Source organism: Tenrec ecaudatus, chromosome 1 (assembly GCF_050624435.1).
Source record: "Tenrec ecaudatus isolate mTenEca1 chromosome 1, mTenEca1.hap1, whole genome shotgun sequence".
Classification (NCBI taxonomy): domain Eukaryota; kingdom Metazoa; phylum Chordata; class Mammalia; order Afrosoricida; family Tenrecidae; genus Tenrec; species Tenrec ecaudatus.
Genome location: NC_134530.1, coordinates 89,469,177 through 89,491,074, shown reverse-complemented (window position 1 = coordinate 89,491,074; position 21,898 = coordinate 89,469,177). Strand labels below are relative to the sequence as shown.

Genomic DNA, 21,898 nt, shown 5'->3' with positions numbered 1-21,898 from the left:
ATTAAAATACACATAGAAATTGGCACATTATGTATTGTTAAATCAAAGTTTGGCTTTTAGCAAAGCTTCCTATATTCCATGTATTATACTATACAGAAGACTCAGGTTTTTTATCCTTTTCTTTTTTCCTTACATAAGGAATTTTCCTTCTTGGAATAGTTAATATTGGTGTTGAATTGTTTTGCATTTTTATCAAGTAGAACAGTAGATTAAGTCAGAATTGAAACACATTTTGATGAAATTTCATTACTACATATTAATGACACAAATTTGTTTTAAAAAAACTAAAGTTTCCAAAGTTCAGGAGAAATTGTTCCTTTTGTGCTATTTTCTTTTCTCTTATGCCCCTATGTTTTATTTCTACCTATAGTTCAACTTATTTTTATGTTAAAAACTGGGGACGAAAAAGTAGTCTGTTGGGTGAGTCATGTAGAGTTCACCTACCTTCGTCTGCCTTATGCCAACCTAGCCACACATCAGTAGAACGCCACTCACTTCAGACTGCTGGTCCCGAAGAAACCAGGTGCTCATCTGCAATATCTCCTCAACCAATTTAGTGATTGGGAAGCAATGGCAGTTTAAATAATTGTTTTCTATAATCCTCTCTTGCAGGTTCAAGATTTGGTTTTCAATCTCCATATGATTCTCTCTGACACTGTGAAAATGAAGGAACACCAGGAGGACCCTGAGATGTTGATTGACCTAATGTACAGGTAGCATTTGATTCATTCATTCCTTAGAGCAGTGGTTCTCAACCCTTCCTCCTGCCACAGCCCTTTCAGACAGTTCTCATGTGGTGGTGACCCCGACCATAACATTATTTTCGTTGCTACTTCCCAACTGTAATTTTGCTACTGTTATGAATTGTAATGTAAATATCTGATATGCAGAATGTATTTTCATTGTTATAATTATGTGATTAAATTATAGTGATTAATCACAAAACAATATGTAATTATATATTGTGAAATATTTATTTCTAATTACAAATAAATGAAGTTTTGTCGTGTAGCATGGCTAACAGTCTTCACGCCAGGTACTCGTATGTGGGAGTATCAGCATGTGGGTGGACGCGCCTGGAGATGGATAGAGGAGCAGTGTCTCAGTTCCTAAGACCATCGGAAGTACATGTTTTCTGATGGTCATAGGCGACCCCGGTGAAAGGGTCGTTTGACGCCCCCCCCCCCCCCAAAGGAGTCGCGACCCACAGGTTGAGAACCACTGCCTTAGATATTGAGGCCTAAGGAAAACGCTGGATGAAAGGGGGAAAAAGATGCATGAAAGTTAAGCGATTTTGATAGTGGAAAATTGAAATATAAGATATGAGCGTTTCCAGGTTGCTTTTCCAGATTCTCTGAGCAGTGACTTCTTTTAAGAATTATACATAGAAGGAAAAAAAGAATTATACATAGACTATTTAGTGATTACCCATAAGAAGAGGATTTCTAAAAATCAAAACACACTTTAGGCCCAGGTTTTCTGGGTTCCCGATTTCATAGCAAGGCCACAGGCCATATTTTATATGTAATAATTAGTACTTTAAGAAAAAAAAAACTTGTTTTAACATTGCATTAGTTTTCTTGATTTAAAATATAGGTATGCTACTAGGATAATGTTTCTAAGCATATCTTTTGAGAAATTCCTTCTGTATTTTCATAGTTGTTAAGTAAAACTTGTGAATTGGTCTTTGCCATATGACTCCTCTGTTCCTAACTTGGGGGCTCATAAGTAAAATAAGTTCTCTCTAAAATAAAGATCATGCGATAATTTGTAAATCTCCCCACTTTCTCTTGATTGTCAAATTACTCTGTATTTTCATGAAAATACAGAAAAAGAAACTCCTATAGCATTTACCTGATTGTTTACTTAGTGACTAGATTTTAATACCATATGTCTCTTTTTAAGCTTATCTTTGTGTTTTGCTTTTTCAAAACATGAGCCTAGTTATTATTTCTCCAAACACACTCAAAGACATTTTTATATCACTCAAAAACGATCCGAATAGTTTGTATGCAATTAAAATCTTTCTAGTTTACACTGAGCCAGTTGTCTAACGCCTCTGCGCTTGGGAAGCCAACGCTAATGGGGAAGCATTTCTGCTCCAATTAGAATTGCCAAAGGCTACCAGACCTCTCCAGATCTGCGGCTGACCTGGTTGCAGAACATGGCTGGCAAACATTCTGAACGCAGCAATCACGCTGAAGCTGCGCAGTGTCTGGTCCATTCAGCAGCCCTTGTCGCTGAATATTTGAGCATGCTTGAAGACCGGAAGTACCTTCCTGTGGGATGTGTAACCTTTCAGGTAGGAATCTGCCAGATGTAAATTAACTCCAGGTATGTCCTTTATTGGTGTTTCACTGCTTAGATTCATTCCCTTTGTCAGGAAAACCAAGGTTGATCGTGATGCTTTGCAAGACGAATGAGCATTTCATTGATGTTAATAAAACTTTAAGGAATTCTCCTTGTTTAGTTCTTTTTCCAGTTTCGTTATATCTGAATTATCAGTACCATGTGTACTTATTCTGCTTTATAATCAGCTCTAGATTTTATAACATCTATAAAATGTATTAAATTTTTACAAAATGAAAAGCTGATACCAAGGGCTCAAGAGAAAGAAAATGTTTTGAGAATGATGATGGCAACAGATGTACAGATGTGCTTGATATAATGGATGGATGGATGGATTGTGATGAGTTGAATGAGCCCGCAGTAAAATGATTTTAAAAAAGTATTAGATTCAAAAAACAGAGAATCAGAAGACAGTAGAGATTCTGAATTGGTTGACCTCAATTCACATACCAGATGAAGCAACGTTCTCTATTATCTTTAAAATATGAACAGGGCCTCAAAATATTATGGAAAAATCTCGTTATATTTTAATTCCATTTTTCCATGAACAATTTGAAGCCCCCTCATACTTATACTAATGGTATGACTCACAGATGAAGCATGACTCCCTCCTATACTTGTGTATATATCTCTGATCTCACTAATTTAATTCTTTCCTTACTTACAACAGGTAGCTTTTCTCCAAAATCAGCTTTGGGAAATTATACAGTTGAATGAAATATTTCAGCTGATAAAATAAATATAAGTGCAGAAAGCAAGCAACCTAAATTTCTCTGTAAATGCTTGGAATACTTTGCAAAGATCATATAAAGATGAATATCCAAATGGTAGCTTTTGAATTAATTTGGGGCAAGGAAAATATAAAAGAACTGGCCAAAACTCCTAAAAATACTCGCAAATTTAAGTTTTCACTCTATAGTTGAATGAAATTAAAGTAGACATGTGAAATGGAGGTTGCATTAAGGGTGTTTACCAGAGCAAGACTGCACGTGGAACTCTGATCCGGAGAGCTGCAGAGAGACAGTTCCCAGAGCAACCCTAACGTTGTCAAATAACTGTGCAGTTACTGTCGCGACTTAAGTTAAGACAGGTAGGCGTGCGTCACAGCTCGGGAGACACACTTGCTAATACCAAGCTCATTGGATAAAAGGGCATTCACTCCACCTGGGCTTGTTTGTTTTGCCATTAACTTCATGTATCATGCTAGGCAAGCCAAGAGACCATCGTTGGATTTTAGTTTCTGTCACTAAGAAGTAAATCCAAAGAAAGGAAACACTTTAAATATTTTGGATGTCCTGTGCCATACTACTACTTTTCTTATCCTGCACTTTTTTTTAACTTAAACTTTTCACATTTTCTCCTAGAATATTTCATCTAATGTTTTAGAAGAATCTGCAGTCTCAGATGATGTGGTTTCTCCAGATGAAGAAGGTATCTGCTCTGGAAAGTACTTTACTGAGTCAGGACTTGTGGGATTACTGGAACAAGCAGCTGCTTCTTTCTCTATGGTAGATGACTCTTGTTAATTCTCCTTCCACAGTTTCATACTGCTGAATTATCAGTGATGTGTGTATTTATGCTCTCTGCCTTATGACCCCGTTTTTCAAACCAAACTAAACCAAACCCACTGCGTTTGAGTCAATTCTGACTAGAAATTGACCCCAAAAAGCCGGGTAGTACTGCTCCATGGGGTTCCCAGGCTGCCAACCCTTCAAGGAGCAGAGACAGCTTTACCCATCTCTCGGGGAGCCTGTGGTAGGTTTGAACTGGCAACCTGTGTCAGCAGCCGAACGGCTAACCCACTCCATCACGGGGGCTCTTTCCATTAAGTTACTTTGTCTGAGTGCCTTAAGTTCCTTTATTTCTAAATTCTGAAGTTTTTACTCTTTTTTAACTTAATAAGTGATCACTCCCCCAGTGTTTCTCATTTACTACTTCATGAAATAGCACTTAATTACAACAGGTTTTGGGGTTCACAAAACCTTTACCACCAAATATTTCTAAAAATTTAACATTATACCAAAAAACAAAGTAGAAGCAGTTCTGGGTGATTTTGGTTCCTGTTTAGCTAAACGAACATGCTTCTAGAAATAGACTGTGTACCCTCCATAACAGAAAGCATCTTTTTTTTTCAGTTCCATGCCTTGGTGCCCAACCAAGCGATGGCCACTCATCCCATCGGTTACATGTCTGTCCTCTGCGGTTGATAATGTGGCATGGTGATTACTATCAGTAGCTTAATGAACTGTATCCCAAGTTTTTCCCTCCCCACGGATACGTGAGGAACGGAAGCAGTCTGTTGAGGTCCATGCTGCAGGAGGGAAAGATGGCTAATACTGACTGACCTCTCTGCATCATGGTGACAGGGTCACATCACCTAATTTCTCTGATTTTTATAGTGAACATTTAAAGTCTCAGTGCCAAAACTAGGAGAAGTGAGCTCTGGGTAGGACAGAGATAGGGAACGTTGGGCATACGTACCATATAATGCTAGCAAAATCTCCCATACCAACTAACATTACACACCTTCCTAAGAGAGGCGTTTCCAGTCTTCACGTTATTGTTGTTAGGTACCATGGAGTGCCATTAACTTAGGTCATTCTGCAGCCCTATGAGGCAGGTGCTGTGTGCACCAGAACAAAACACTGCCCTGCCTCCCAGCTGTTCCTATGCTTGAGCCAGTTGCAGCCAGTGTCAATCATCTCATTGAGGACTTTCTTCTCTCTCACTGCCCCTCTGCTTTAACAGACACGATGTCCTTCTCCAGGGACTGGTCTCTCCTGAGAACATGTCCACAGTATGTGATACATTTTTACATCCCTGCCTCTAAAGAGTACTCTGGCCGTCACATTCGGGACAAGCTAATTAAATGTTTGACAAGTATGGCCTACAAATGATAATGTAATTATCCAAATATGGCATTTGGCAGAACAGAGGTTCCCCCGGTATAGGATAAAGGGATGATTGAGGTATGTGTGGTACTGCCCTCCCGCCCACACAGTGCTCCTACTAAAAGTGGGTGTGTCTTACCCCTACTCTTCTGCCTACTCTGTAATAGGTTGGGTTGACAGCAGAGATTCAGAGGCCTCCTGCCAGAATTTGCACTTTGGGTACAAATAACTTATTGGTGTCTTACTTTTCTCATGTATTAACTGAATTAAAAATAATATCTACCTCATAGGACTGCAGGATTAAGTAAGTTAATCAATAGAAAGTACTTGCCACCGTGCCTGTCTCCAAGTGCCACGTTTGCCTTCATCCTTGTATTCATCAATATTGTCACTTAGAGCCAGCTTGTTTACATATGAGGGGGCACCTACCCCCTCCCCTCCAAAAAAAAAAACGGAATTGCACTGAGCAGAGTGGAGCTTTCCTGCTAGGATAGCATCTAGCAACTCACTCTGAGTTAGTTGCCTGGGAAGGTTCTCTCTGGTCACAGTGACTATTTTCTTAAAAGCAGTTTTGCTGGAACCTTGTTTTATGTAATGACCAATTTAAGAGCACAGCTTGCAGCTGTGAATTTTTATTTCCTGCTCGGGAAAATGCTACAGAAACTGTTGTGATGTTGAACACAGCTTACAAGGAAAACACTATGGGCAAAACTCAAGTGTATGAGTGGTTTTCTTGTTTCAAGAAAGGTGAAATGTTTGATTGAAAATCTTTTTCTGGACATCTGTCAACTTCCCTAGTGGACAAAAATGTCCACTCCTGATGCACTTGGAGCTCATTCCACCAGGTCAGACTGTTACTCAAGCTTTCTATTTAGAGGCTCTGAAAAGATTGCTAACACTGTGCGCCAAAAAAGGCCTGTGACAGGGGACTGGTTTTGCCCCCACAATGCACCTGTTCACGCAGCCATCTCAGTGTGTCAGTTTTGGGCAAAAAACAGCATGCCTCTCTTGCCCCACATACCTTACTCACCTGACCTTGCGCCATGTGACATCTTTTTGTTTCCTTGAAAGAAGAGGGACATAAAAGGACAGTGATTTGAAGAGGTGAAGAACAAAACGGAAATGCCATCCAAACAGATGAGTTTGGAAAATGTTTCCAAGAGTGGAATCACAGATTTGACAATTGTATTAAGTGTAAAGGAGAGTACTTTGAAGGGGATAAGGTCATGTTGTACAAAAAATTTAAATACATAGATTTTGGGCGGAAAATTACCTGGTTTTTTTTGTGGGGGGACGTGGGGAACTCTCTAGTATAATAAGACGGATAGTTGTGTTTTCTAAACTGAAAATGCTAGATGTTGCTACTTTGAAACATATCTTGCCCCTGGGGACCTTGACTGTCCCAGCTTGTCCCCTAGATTGCTGCTCCTTGAGTTTTAATTTACTGGTCTGAACTAGCAGGTGAAAATTGTTTTTCCTGGTGTGGAATCCTTTAACATACCCAGTATGTGTGTATAATTTTAACAGTCCACAGTACATGTGGAAAAGGAAACACAGTAGTGAAATGAGATTGGGAAATACTACATTCCGTTAGCACCCAGAGGAGTTTGGGAAGAAAAATCTGGCCGTCTACTTCCCCTTAAAGAGACAGTCATTGAAACCCCTCTGGAGAAGCACAGCCCCACTCTGGCGCCCTGGGGACGACCAGAGCGCACAGAGGGCTCAGTGGCAACGGGGTGCATGTCGTTACGGGTCGCCTACTTTTGTTTTTTACTTCAGTCTCTATACTTTAATATAATTACTGGGGCATTTTAATTACATGAATGTATTTTACTCTTATAGCTACTTTATCGCTTAAATTTACTCCTATGACGTGACTAGGAAAAGTAAGGGCCATATGGTGCTTCCCTTGGGAAAATATGTTTGCCAACTTGTGAAGCCGTGAAAGTCTGTGACCTTGGGGAAAGACGTCTATCGCCCTTCCCTGCATCCCTCAGTAGTCCGAACGCATGGTGTCCGCACATACCATTGCAGCAAGCACACAGTAGGACTAAGTGTGATGTTGCAAAACCTCTTTGTGCTTAAAGACCAGTGATTTTCCCACAGATTTCATAAATGAGGCATGTCTGTGCCAATTTATTATTTCAAAAAATAAGTATTTTGGGTTTCTCAGGAGGCTATAGGTTGTCTGATTAAAAGAGAAACTTTTATGACCAATGTAATGACTGGTTTTTCTTTATTCTTCAGTCCTCTATAAAAATATATATGTATGCACATATGCCCATGTATACAGAGGATGGGTACTATGCAAACATTTTTATTAAGCCTTAATAGATTAAAAATGATTAATGTTTCCATAATTTTGTCATATTAGAAAAGCTTCAATGATACTGTCTTAGTAGGAATATTTGGAATTTATATATTATCATTATTTTGCTTTCTCATTGATGCAAAAGTAAAACAACATCTGATTTTTAAAAAACACTTTTTGTAGGCTGGCATGTATGAAGCAGTTAATGAGGTTTACAAAGTCCTGATTCCAATTCATGAAGCTAATCGGGATGCAAAGAAACTGTCCACGATTCACGGTAAACTTCAAGAAGCATTCGGCAAAATTATTCATCAGGTAATGAATCTGAGTTCTAGCTTTGGTGTAAATGGAGAAAACTGTCTAGAAGCATTAATGTTGTTTTCACTGCTGTCAGACTAATCCCAGGAGGCGTGGCTCTCTTAATCAGATGACCAGCAGCAGGGTCAGAGTGGTGCTTCCTGAGGATCATTGCAAACTTGCCACGCAGCCTATCCCCGCCCGCCTCCCCTAGTTACTTGTTTAACTGTGAGTGTTTTGTTTTTCCAGTGTGGCAGTACTTCTGACTCTGACATCCTCTCGCTGCCAAAAGAGTTTCAGCATTTAAGTTTACTTTTAAATGATGTGAAAGCTTGTAAACTAATATTTCTAATGAATTCAACTGTATCTTAGCTGTTCTTCGTTGGGAAGTTTGTATTCAGTTGTCCTTTGATGTATTTCTAATATGAAAAAGAAAATTTAGTGAAAATAATGACCACAAAGGTTACCTCTGAATATTTGGATTATAACAATATAATCTCAGTACTTGAACTTATAGCTCATTATAGAACCCCCATATTATCACCTAAATTAAAATCGGGGTAAAGTGGTTATAAATGAAGTCGGTTATCGCCATTAATTTCCCTGAAACTAAAGCTGAGGCTCTGCTGATGTTCTCTGAAATGCCATGATGAGACTTCTCTCTCCCCCTCTCTCTTCCCTTTGCGGCTGCTGCCGTCCTTTAAGAAAGGGGCAGTGCTGACTGTCCGCGTCTGTATTCAGTACTAGCCCTGCTTCCCTGTCTCTCAACTTCACCTCCCCTTTCTTGCTCTAGGCTAAGCTTACTCTAAAGTGACATCATTTGAAAACTGTAACAGTCTTATCAGACATACGTATACTGTCAAAGAAGCCTTATCCTACCCAGCCTTTATAGCTTTAAACAGAACATTATGTGTGTCCTAGCTGGAGCATCTAGAGCTATTAGTTTCTAGGAGACTTTCATTGATTGGTCTTCATAAAACTTGAGCAAAATTGCAATTTACATTCCAGTTTCACCGTATTAGCTGAGTGAAGTACCTTTCACATCAGTTAGAGATCTAACGTAGAAGGAGAAATGGAGCAAGCAGCTAGCTCTTTCCTCAAGATTTATATTTACACTTAGTACATATTTTAAAGGTTAAATTTTAGGTACTACATTTAACCAGCAGATTTCTAAAATCACAGGTATTAAATGAAAGAATATGATCTTTGAAGTTTTCCGATCCCTTTGATTTCTAGAGAATAAGTCGTGGTATATAGTGCTTTATACTACTTAAAACTTCTTTTGGCCTTTTTATTCTTTGAAAACAGTTTTTCCTTCTTTCTTTTGTTTTTTATGACATGCCCTTTTTTACCTTTTCTTACACAGAGTACTGGCTGGGAGGTAGGTAATGTTTTAGTTAGTAAAAGAAAGACACTAATAGATGGATCAGAGCTCCTTTGCCAATGCTTTGCCCACATGTGCTAGCTGTGGGCATTCTGTTGCTATCTGCTACCAACTGAATTCATTAACCAAAGAAATTTTGTTAAAATGCTGTAAGTTACTTTAAGAAATGTATGATTCCGAGGTTACAGGCAGTGCATGGAAATCAATACATTACTCAAATGAGATTCTTTGGTAAATGAGCCACTCTCTCATCACTCTAGTGTGTTTTTATCTTTTAAAGCATTTTCTTTCATCAACATTTACACACAGATTTCTCTTTTAACCTTACTGTTTCACCTCATTTTACAGAGGTCGATTTATATATGTTATTGCTCAGAGGTACAAATAAAAATACCATATTTCATCTTATCTATAAGATGTCATCAATTATAAGACACGAAATCTTATGTACCTCTAAGAGAAACAGAACAAATGTGCTAAATATCCTCTTAGCTGAAAGGTGATTTACTTTTACAGAGATATTAAAATGTGGCCAAAAATTGTACATCTTCCAAAAATACTGCCACTGAGTCATTCTGACTCAGCAGTGATGGAGGACAGTGTGAAAGCTGCCCCTGTGCATTGCTGAGACGGTGCTTTTTGACAGGAGTAGAAAGCCTCATCTGTATCCCAAGGAGCAGCTAGTGGTTTTAAACCGCTGACCTTGCAATTAGCAGCCTAACTTAATCAACTATGCCACCAGGGCTCCAGCTTGCCTCTTGGAATTTATAACATCCTGTAAGCATTCGTTTTGTATTTGCTGTACTTCACCTTGAGTACAAGCACTGATGAAGAAAGAAATTCCCTTGTAGAAACTTAAATTTTGTTAAAGGAGTGGGTGAAGAACTACCGAGAATTTGAAATTTAAAGTTTTTGTTTGTTTTTAAATAAATTGTGATTTAATAATTACGTGTTTATTTTCTTACATAGTAGCTAGGCTCCCGAAAATTCTATATACATCTCTCTTATTTGTAAAATACCAGTGGATTGCTATTATTTAAAAATTTTTTGTAAAGGGAAGGAATTATATAAAACTTTCCTTAATGGTTTTAAACAAGATAAAGCAAGGTGTTTATAAACCAGGTTTGTTGAAAGTGAGATCTATTTGTAAGACGTTGTCTGCTTTGTCTCTCACTTTTCAGTTCGGTTTAAAGTGATTCAGCAGCTGAGGCTTTGCTCCACCTGGTTTGCCTTGTAGTCCTTGCTGTGCTTCCAGAGAGAGAAATTTAGGAATGCATGGTGTCACTGGGCTCTCTTCCAGCTCTGGTAGCACCACGACTCGCTTTCCTTCAGTTCACACCGGACCTGTTACAGCTTTCTTAGTTCTCCAGATAAAATGTGTGTGACCTTACAGACCTCGAAGCATTCATTTCGGTGGCCCGATAAAAAATATTTATAAAGCGTCTTGCCACAATGTTCTATGGTCATAAAGATCTCTGTGGGTTTCTAGACATGAAATAGAATTCACTGAGAATTAGGCCTAAAAGAATATATTGAAACCTCTGAGCAGTTCGCCAGTATGTGCTTGATGCTAAATCGACCCCTGAAAGTTACAGTTTCCACTGGTCTGACATTAATATCATTCTCCCATCATTTGCATTATTGCATGGTAAAAGCTGCACAGATTTTATTGTCTTGTTTATACTGGTGTCACTGCCTTTGACTTGATCTTTAGCTTTTTAGCATCTAAATTTGTTGCACGCTTGCATTTTCGCTTGTAAAACTTTAATGGATGCTTGCATTTTAAAAATGTGTTTGCTACCATTTGCTGCTTATTTGTTTTGAAATTTCCCGAATTAAAATGCTTTCTGTTTTCTCTTCTCTTGCCCCTGGTTGCTGACCCTACTCCCTACTTTTACTCTTGTCTATTGTGGTAAGTTCCTACCTTGTGGATATTTTTCTTTTTGACTCTGTGTAAACGCTCATTATTTCATTCTCTCTAAAAGCTATGCCAGCGAGTTTCTTAGAATTCTCACAGAACTCTCATGAGATTGGAATCTGGAGAACAATTTGTTCTTTATAGAAACACTCTGAACTGATCACTGCTTATAGGAAAAGCCTTTCTGGGCTTTTATGCTTCTTGATTTGGAGCATAAAAATTTTTGAGTTGGCAAAGCTTTGTAGGAGTGCGTATGGGTATGTGTGGGTGTGTGTGTGTGCACGCTAAATAGGACTCTAAAAATTGATGTGTACCAATTTGGTAAGTTAAGCCATGCAAAATAAACAATCATGAATCCTTCATCAATAATCGTGGTGGTTACTTGTTTTGCCAGTTTTAATTCCTTTATAATTTTCATTTTATTAAACGCCCTTTTATTTTGCTTGAAGCAATGAGAAATAAAATATGTTTTAATACTTTCCTTCTTATTAATTTTAAAATTAGTTTTGTTTGAAAGGCAGACATATCACACTTCTCTGGGAATTTTTATTACAGTTTCATACTTGTATATATATTTTTTTGTTTTAAAAGATGTATGAGTAGACTTAAAATATTGTAGAAAATGATATTAAAAGATAATGGAATTTTTTTTCACGAAATTTTAAAACCCCTTTCATATTTATCTATGAATCAAATAGTCATCCATTTTATAATCAGAAGTAGACTAATGCAAGTTTATATTTTTCAGAAAAATTAATCTTCAAATGTTGATAATATGAAGTGACATGCTCCACTCTTTATTTTTCCCTTTCTAATTTTGAAAAATCGCATGGTGTTTCTGTAAGGGGACTAGGACCACTCCCGTATACATGTTCCTCGGTCCTAGCAAGACTAGGGAAGAGGAGCCTAGCTTTGTTAACCTTAGCTTTCGATTGATTCTAAGTAACTAAAAGAATTTGGGGTAGTTTAACTCTTGAGATTGAAGTCATGCAAACCGGCTAGACTGACTCTCTTCTGATTGGGCTAAATGGACATGATATGAAACAATATTTTCATTTTCACATAGTAAGAAATACTATCCGCACATCAGGGGCACAGTAGCTTCCGTTGAATTTTGCTTTAGCCCACACTAAAGCTGCATGAACTATCCAAACTGGTTAAAGATAGAGTGGGATTAGAAATGGTCACTGCAGATTCGGGGAGGAGAGGGGTGCAAAGTAAATTCCAAGTTGGCAGGTCTTCCTCCAGAAGCCGTGGTGGCACAGCAGTGAAGTACATATCTGCTAATGAAAGTCAGTGGGTGAACCTCCCATTGTCAGGCCCATTGGAGAGGAGGATTGATGACCTGCTCCTGTTATGAGTAGTCTAGGAAACCTTACAGGGTAGCTCTCCCCTGTTATGTAGGGTCACTTTGAGTCGGTGCACTCAACAAAGGCATAATCAAAACAGATACTCTGAAGAAAACGGAGATATTCTAAAGAATAAATCAGGACACTGTGGGAAGAAAACAACCAAGAATACTCAAGAACAAGCGTTCGGTCTGAAGATAGCGAAAGGAAACACAGTGTAGGCTTGTTAATTTGAGGAAGAGATAGGTTTTGTTGGTTAGTGACTAGTTGGTTTAGACCCGGAACTGATTGGATTGTGCCCCTTTCAAAGGAACAGTAAACATTTATTACATAGATCATTCTAAATACGATTTTTTTTTCTGAACTGGGACATCTAACAGTCAAAATATAATTTCAGATAAGAAGCAGTGTAAGATATATCTTAGAAGAATATGTGTTGTAGGTACACCACCAACCTGATCTTTATACAGGTGTATAAATATACAGGAAAATGACACAGACATGCAGAAACATGATCAAGGAGAACAGTGTATATTATTATGGGGAGGATTTAGAATGTTCATGGAAAAGTGAAATTAAAATACAACAAGACTTTTTCCAAAACTCTTTAGAAGCCCGTTTATATGGAGGAAGACAAAACACGTAGGGCAGTGGTTCTCAACCTTCCTAGGGCCACGCGGCCCTTTAATAACAGGTCCTCATGTGGGGTGAACCCCGACCATAACATTATATTTGTTGCTACTTCATGACTATCATTTTGCTACTGTTATGAATCAGGCAATCCCTATGAAAGGGTTGTTTCACTCCCAAAGGGGTCGTGACCCACAGGTTGAGAACCTCTGACATAGGGGGAAAGGTACCCAATAATCCTCCAAGAAAAACAGAGAAGTGGAAGATGGTTTTGACAAGTGTCACTGAATGCCCCTGAGTGTGTATATACCAATACAGTGTATGAGAAACAGCTTAGCCTAAGGTCTCATGGAGACTGGGTTCAACTCCCAGCTTCACACTTAACCATCACTGACCTTGGGCAAGTTACATTTCTTCATTTACGAACTGAAGAAAATAATGGTGTGTGTATATAATTATATAGATTGATATTTATCAAGTGGTTAACCAATGTTTGACATGTAGGAAATACTAAAAAAAGTTGGAAATCATTAATTATGTTGTTACTTTGATGATTGTTATTATGTATTATTACATAAAATATTGCAGTTTATCTAATAAAATCTAACGTGTTACATTCCTAAGTCGATTAATAACTAATAATGACCTGATAAAGCTAATGTGTTCTTGCAGATGAATAAATGTAATAGTAGGTTGTTGATATGGGAATCGGTTAACTGTGAAGGAAGCCTGGTGGAAAACATGTGGGTCAGGATTGAAGAAGTCACAGAATGTGTCATGGTAGAAACATACCACCTCCACCGCAGACTGTTTACTAAAGAGAGAATACAAAATTCGAACAGATGAAAGATACATTTATCGTAAGAAAACTTCAGCAATGTAGGGACAGTCTCTATGGATTTCCTAGGTGTGTGTGAGCTTGGACACTAATCCCCCAGTTGATAGCGGGAGCGCACCGCCTGCTCTGTGGGATGAAGATGTGGCTGTCTGCTTCCCCAAAGATTAGTTCTAGGACCTCTCTGAGGTGCTTGGTTTGAAGCTCAGATGATTTGTCTGGGTTCCATTTTATTGTCCAAAAGACTGGAAGTAAGAACTGTTAAGACGAATCTGGAGTGTGGGGAGGATGGAAGTTTAGAAAGCGTTCATAACAGCAAATTCTAGAAGAGACATGGATAATAGGAAAGTGGGTTCTTTCCCTCTTTCATTCCGAGGCATTCCATGGTCCCAAACTTAAACAAAGACAAAGCTGTGTTTTTCTAGAAGATGAGGTTATAGGATTATGCGTTAATAAATTACAGGGCTAGTAGTTTCAACCTTAATAACTTTTTCTCAATTCAAAATACATTTACTCAGACACGTAACCTTCTCAGTTCTTAGCCTTATTCCCTTCCACTTCCCCCCTCACGCTAATGAACACACAAATGTTTGTTTTAGATTCCAGTACTACCAGAATCCTCCCTGACCTGACCTCTCCTCCCACCTCCAGTCACACTCGCCACCTTCTGCCGCTCACTTTGCACGGACTGTTTCCGTCGTCCAGTGTGCACTTCTTTCATATTTTCATGAATACCTTTCATTCAAATGCCACCTTGATGATCCTGATCACCCTCTGGAAAGTTGCAACCTCCACCTTGGCCTTTGATCTATCTACCATAAACCCATCGATATTTACCGCCACACGTGTACGTATATGGATGTGCATATGAATACGTTCCCACCTCATCCTCCCTGTAGGATGTAGCATCCACTAAGATATCAAGTAATTTGCTTATACATTGGGGGTGGGGGGTTGTCTTTATTATCCGTCAGAATATTCCATCTGAGGAGGACAGTGACTCTTGTTTCTTCCCTTCACTAGTTCACCACGCGCATCTAGTGCACTTGGCTGACACATACTAGTCTTTCAGTAAACAAGCATCTATTGAACGAATGAAAGATTTCCTCACTTACATTCTATAGCACGACTTGATATCGTGATTCATTTCTTCTGCTGCAATGGCCTGACCTAGCATTTGGCCAATCCTTCTGAATTGCAGCATCTTTTCGGTGTCACCTCTTTCGTGCCCTTTCTCCACTGGGATCAGTCATTCCATTCCAGTTGTTTGCTTTTCATACATACGAATGTAGCGCACGGTGCCATTAGTGAACAGAAGACTGGCTTCCTGAGTGAGTTCCTTGGTAGCAGAATCGCGTCCCAATTTTATTTTTTGATTTGCTGAACATGAAGAAAAGCTAACACATAATAAGCACTCAGTAGTTTTTTCCATTGAACTAAATGTCAAAACCAGAAAGGATATTAGGAGGGTTCACAGTTTTAAGCTACATTCATAAGACTCATTGCCCAGATCCAGGGAGACAGTGACCCACTGATCACATCATATCAGCAGTAATATGGCAGCTATCTCTGGGACACTGTACTAAAAAAAGAAAAAGGCTTAGAAAAACAAATACAATGCAAAAACGAGGATTAACAGAGCACAAGAAAGCTGAGCTAAAGGGAACACATTTTAACCTGCCTTCCAAGTATTTAAAGGGACACAAGATTGAAGGACTAGTCGTGTGTACAGAAGTATTTTAAACTGGAAGTCTTTGAGGATTACAGCTAAATTATATTTTAATATTGGCTCTTTTGAAAAGCTGTAATGTACAGGGAAGTTTCAAAGAGTTTGTGTAAATGTGGAATTAAAAGGTAAGAGAACTTACCCACAAACTTTTTGAAGACCTCTTATATGACATTTTGAAAGTAAAAATAACCAATTGCTAGTGAATATACTGAAATTTCCTATCTGATACCTCTATTCCTTGATTATGTCAGATTTTACTATTATGACGTTGTTCCATTAGCTAATTGATGGCTTCATTAGAATTTTGATTGAATGCATTTATTCCATCTAGAGATTCCATTTGCTGTGGAAATCAGCCAATTATGAAGTTAATTGTTAAGTTTTAAATAAGTTGTGAAAAGTGTGTGTGCGTGTGTGTTATAGAGTAGAAACTTCAAGGTGCTTTATTTAGTTCCACAGAAATGTTTCTTAAAACTTTATATCTATAAATAAAAAAGCTTTTTTCAGTTACTGTACTCTTATTTATTACAAAATGGTAAAATGAGGGATTGCCATTTTGCATAATTAACTAACATTTTCAGCGTATTGAAAAATATTCCGTACAAAGATAGGTTTAAAGAGAAGTTGGTTAAATACTGTGTGTGTTTATGTACAGAGCAACCGCCACAAAGTTCTTCTGAAACAACTTTACATCGCTCTGGCTTGTAAGAGTGTGTAGAAAGCTTCCAATATTTATTTTTATTGAAGAGTTTTGTCTTCAAATACTTTTTGTGAGCATTAAGGTGACCATATTTTATGGCCCCCCCACCCCCAAGTGTTTCATACTTGAAATGGATGTACAGTTCATGCATGTAGTAGGTGGTTTGCGGACCTTTGCAATAAACAACTCATTTTTTAAAAAATGATGTTCATACCTTTTTTCCCTCCCTTTGGCTAAATTCTAGCTACTCTTTCACAAATGTTTTTATCAGCAGAAATCTACAGATGATAGATGTTTATGCCTCAGTGTTTGGGGGTGGTGGGGGATTCACATATACTGATATCCTGTGTTATGTCAGGTACTCTGCTTATTAGCTTCTAACTTGTCGCTTCATTTAGTATAAGTAAAGCTATTATATGTAAGAACTGCTAACTGAAAAAGAAAGAAATGTGTTAATGTTGTTTTTTAATGTCATTTGATTTAAACAGTTAAGAGATAGTCTGAAAAAAAAGAGATAGTCCGTGTTACACTAAACATCTTTTTGTGTAATAAAGAATATAATTTATCTCAATTGTATGGCTTTCAGACATACATCAATGTGTACTTTAACTTTCACTTTTGCAATGTTGATTTAAAACTTTTTGAAATATTTTAGAAATGTTGTACTATCACATTAAAGAAAAGGCATTTTATTAAAGACTCTCCATTTTCCTAAACCTAGGATGGTAAGCGAATGTTCGGCACCTATTTTCGTGTTGGTTTCTATGGAACCAAGTTCGGGGATCTGGATGAACAGGAATTTGTGTACAAGGAGCCTGCAATAACCAAACTTGCAGAGATATCCCACAGACTGGAGGTGAATGCGCCATGGGTCACGCTGTCCTCTTTACCTGTCTTCTCTGTGCTCAGTTTGCAGTGGGTTTGTTGTTTTGTTGCTGTGATGAAGAGATTTGCAGACCCAGTTCTAATCATTTGATAAGCCAACATTTGCCAAATACATTAACCCCTTGGAGGAGATGGCATTTTGATAGGTGTCATCCCTGTCAGATCTTTGAAGTGTCTTTTCTCTCAGTAAAGTAATAACACTGTTAACTTTAGTCTTTTGAGACATTCTTGTCTAACATCTTTGTGAAATCTCTATAGCCCTCAGAAACGGTGATTTACAGAGAAAGGCATAGTATTATTCATGTTTTAAAGAAAGGGCACAAAGAATTAAATAGCATCCAATGGTAGGGTCGCTGTGAATCAGAAACAACTCAGTGGCAGTGAGTTTATTTTGAGTTTAATGAAAGAGCTAGAAATGGAACCCCAAGACTTTTCTGACAATGTGTACTATCTCTTTGGCTTTACCTGAAGCCAGACTTTAGAAATGCCTCTCAGAATTCACTTTTATAACTTAATTTTCACCAAAATGATTGATTGGTTTTCATATAATTAACCAATCTTCCTGTTAAGATAGTTCTTTGCAGCTTTTCTTTATTCTTGCTACTCTTAGGTAGGAGAGAAATGCAAAACCTTAGGTTCTACCCCATACCTTTTCAATCAAAATTTGCATTTTAACAAAATCCACCGGTGATTTCTCTTAGTGTACAAGTTAGAGAAGTATTGCTGTAGTCTGATTTTTATTCTTAGCTAATGTCAGTTTCTGGAATTGTGTATTCTTAGTGGTTACTTCTTTGGATTCCGCTTTTATCAATAGGCTAAGCTGTGTCTTCATGTCTGGGCTGCCGTGACAGATTACCACAGTGACGGTGGCACAACGGGCTTCAAAGAACAGAAATGTACTGTCTCACAGTTCTTGGAGGCTGGGCGTCTAAATGGAGGGCGGGAGTGTCCTTGATGCTGCGGTGAGCTTCGAGTTGGGCTGCTAACCACAAGATCAGCAGGTTGCACCCACCAGCACGCCACAGGAGAAGGATGAGACTTTGCTCCGAGAAAGAGTCAGTCTCAAAACCCCACAGCAGCAGTTCTCTCTCCTGTAGGGGTGCCAGCAGTCAGAATTGACACAACGGCAGTGAGGGCTACTTCTTTGGAGTCTGGCAGGACCGTAATCTGTCTTTGCTAGGGTCAGATCCTTCCTTGTCTCTTCCAACTTCTGGAAGTCCCTAGTGTCTCTTGGTGGTTCTTCCCTTAGAACTCTTTAGATGGTGTCTTACTTACCCTGTGTGGCTCTATCTCCTTTCGCCCCTTTCTGTAAGACACCATCAGAGGCATTGGGACCCACTGTGTTCTGGTGTGGTGTCCTTAGCTGTTAATATCTTGAAAGAAAGACCTTATTTCCAAACAAGGTCATAGGGAAAGAAATGAAAATTTCAACTTAGTTTAGGGAGTTTGAGCATAACTCAGTCCAGGGTGCTAGACAAGTCTTGAGAGAGACTCAGTAAGACAGTGCTTCCCAAACACCCCCTATCGTACACATTACTTTTGAGGTGGGGGTTCCCTTTTCAGGGGTGGGTTAATTTTCCCTTTGAGGAGCCCTCTACTAAGCGTCCTACGGGGGTCAGTGTGCTCTGGCACAGGCCACTTTTTCGGTCTGGGGTTGTTGTTTCAAAGTCTAAACCTATGTAAACTCTTAACAGGTGAATGCAAGTATTTTAAAACTTTAGATTGTTTCATTAAATACTTGTTCCTTTGCCTCGTAATGACCCAATGCCCCACTGAGTTTTTGAAGCTGTGAGCCTGTAAAACTCCATCCTTATCCTGGGAGCCAGCTGGTGGGTTCGAACTGCTGACCTTGTTAGTGTGACCCACAAAGCACTGTGCCACAGGGCTCCTCAGTGACCCCTGGTCTGCAAGAAATGAGACCACACAAACACAATAAATGGGAGATCCTATACATTGGGAATAATGAGTTTTGTCTTTGCTTTCTGTTTTCTTTGTTCTTCTTGAAGAACTCTTGTGAAATTCAGAGTTTATGTTGGAAAACAATGTTTTCTTATATATTGTTACTTAATATGAGTAGATGATCATATCAAATAAATATGGACTAAGATTATGCTAATTTGATAGACTAAAACAATGTTTGTGAGCCTAATTTGTTGTTTTAAATTATTGGCCTGGTTGTGCACATCAGCAAACTTGCTGCCGTCAGGTCCCTTCTGGCGCATAGGGACTCTATAAGGATGCAGTGGAACCACTCTTTAGGGCTTCCAGCATTGTGCCTAGGTACGGGAGCAGAGAGCCGGATCGTTCCCCTTTTGCAGCTGCTGATCATGGGGTGAACAGTCCAGTGTAGAAACCACTCTGCCACCTGGGCTTATGGAAGCGTAAGACCTTACTAAATGCTTTAATTGTGCTTAGCAGTCTCCATCTGAGACTCTGTTGTTTAATTCGGTAAACCTTCATGTAAAAGATTTTTCTCCCCCTTGGTCATAGGGATTCTATGGAGAACGATTTGGAGAGGATGTGGTTGAAGTAATCAAGGACTCCAATCCCGTAGACAAGTGTAAATTAGATGCTAACAAGGTAAGGTTAACCAGACACTAATGACATGTAAACAGTTCTTTAAACTACTCCATGTGACTCCTTGAGAAACACGAAATGATGATTTGTCATTGAGAAAATGAAGCCCTCTTTCTTTTCCCAGGCATACATTCAGATTACCTACGTGGAGCCATATTTTGATACATATGAGATGAAGGACAGAATCACATATTTTGATAAAAATTATAATCTTCGCCGTTTCATGTACTGTACACCCTTCACTTTGGATGGCCGTGCCCATGGAGAGCTTCATGAACAGTTCAAACGGAAGACCATCCTGACTACTTCACATGCCTTTCCTTATATTAAAACTAGGGTCAATGTCACTCACAAAGAGGAGGTAAGTTCAAAAAATCCATCCCAGCTCCCAGTGGGCTGATTCTGATTCCCACCATCTCTGTGCAGAGTAGAACTATATTCCAGTAAATGAGGAGTGTAACCCAGTGGTTCTCAACCTTCCTCACACCGTGGCCCTTTAATACAGTTCCTCATGTGGTGGTGACCCCCCCAACCATACCATTATTTTCTTCATAACTTCATACGACTTCATCACTGTAGTTTTGCCACTGTTATGAACTGGTGATCCCTGTGAAAGGGTCATTCGACCTCCCAAGGGGTCGCCACCCACAGGTTAAGAACCATTGCTTTGAGCATTCAAAAGCAGATTGCCAGATTTCCTTTGTCAATTCTACCCCAGACCCACTGCTGTCAAGTTGATTTCAACTCAATAGGGATCCTATAGGACAGAATAGAACTGCCTCCCAGGCTATATATCTGTATAGGAACCGAAGTCATGCCTTTCTCCCTTGGAGCAGCTGGTGGGTTTGAACCACTGACCACGTGGTTAGCAGTCCAGTGGGTAACACACAGTGCTACCAGGATTCGAAACACCAACCTATTGGTTCAAACACTTAACCATTTGTGCCATCCAGGAACTCTACAAGTAGGAAATAGTAATGAGTAAAATCGATGTATTGGAGCTAACAGTGTAGATTTAAGAAAAGTAGTATCCCTCACATGTTAGTAAACTAGGAATTTACCCATTTTTGAATCACCCATTCGTTTTCTCTTTTTACTTTTAATGTTTTTATATAATCAATAGACTCTTTTTGTTTTTTTTAGACAGCAAATTTAATTTTATAGAACATTGAGCAGACTGTAGAAATCCCCCCATTAAAACCGCTTCCGTTAGTGTAGGACTGCATTTTACAGCTCCGTCCTACCTCCTCTGCCTGGCGTAGTGCCACGAGACTGAGTTCAGATAGGTCTCCATCCTCCATCCTTCTTTACCCTATTCCGACGCTAGCCATTCCTCCCACAGCACTGGACTATCATTGTAATGGCCACACAGACTTCACAAGCAAAACACAGCATTTGGATATTTATTGGGGAAGTTTACAGGGTACCACAGGTCAGGATCAGTTAACAGGTAGGACAGTCATGAGTACACTACAAGACCTCTTCTGAGCCAGCACTCGTCTCTCCAGTTTCAGCCTCTCACCCATGTGGTCCCTTGACTTCTGCCTCGGTGGCTAGGAAGCCAGCCTCTGCTGCTGTGCCTCAAAGGTTCCTAGTCTCAACACTGTTCCTTTGTTCTGTCTCCTGGTTTCAGCCGGGCTCCTTTGCTCTGGCCCTCGGTCTCCATGCCATAGCCCCTGGTCTCAACCTCTGCCACTTCAACAGAAACCTTGCATGTCCTCCCTGCTAAATGTCCTGGGATTTCTGTATCTGCTCCTGCTTCCAAGTTGACTCTGTCTTATAGCCAGGGAGATGGTAATTAAAACTGACCCTCTAGAAATAGAGGAAAGAACTAGGAGACAAAGGATATTTATAGAGGTCTAAATACAGGCGTGTACATATATAAATATAACAATCGGGAGATAGATCTATGTACATATATTTATATGTTAAATATTAAGGTAGCGGATGGGCATTGGGCCTCTCCTCAAGCACAACCTCAACTCAAGAACACTTTGTTCTATTAAAATGGCATTCCATGATGCTCACCTTCCCAACACGATC

At 39.1% G+C, this 21,898-nt stretch overlaps 1 protein-coding gene across 6 annotated transcripts in view; it reads left to right on the top strand.

The window, feature by feature from the left end:
• The window catches only part of DOCK7 (dedicator of cytokinesis 7), a 223,108-nt gene that overhangs the window by 180,132 nt on the left and 21,078 nt on the right, over nucleotides 1–21,898 (top strand). For 3 of the 6 annotated variants that reach the window (XM_075557029.1, XM_075557046.1, XM_075557063.1), the window contains exons 38-45: nucleotides 613–713; nucleotides 2,110–2,302; nucleotides 3,714–3,857; nucleotides 7,735–7,866; nucleotides 9,215–9,229; nucleotides 17,124–17,249; nucleotides 19,769–19,858; nucleotides 19,980–20,216. In XM_075557029.1, the coding sequence (XP_075413144.1) occupies nucleotides 613–713; nucleotides 2,110–2,302; nucleotides 3,714–3,857; nucleotides 7,735–7,866; nucleotides 9,215–9,229; nucleotides 17,124–17,249; nucleotides 19,769–19,858; nucleotides 19,980–20,216 (1,038 nt within the window). Of the gene's footprint in view, nucleotides 1–612; nucleotides 714–2,109; nucleotides 2,303–3,713; nucleotides 3,858–7,734; nucleotides 7,867–9,214; nucleotides 9,230–11,149; nucleotides 11,195–17,114; nucleotides 17,250–19,768; nucleotides 19,859–19,979; nucleotides 20,217–21,898 lie in introns of those variants that run through there. The other 3 variants (XM_075557038.1, XM_075557055.1, XM_075557069.1) reach the window with 2 other exon arrangements.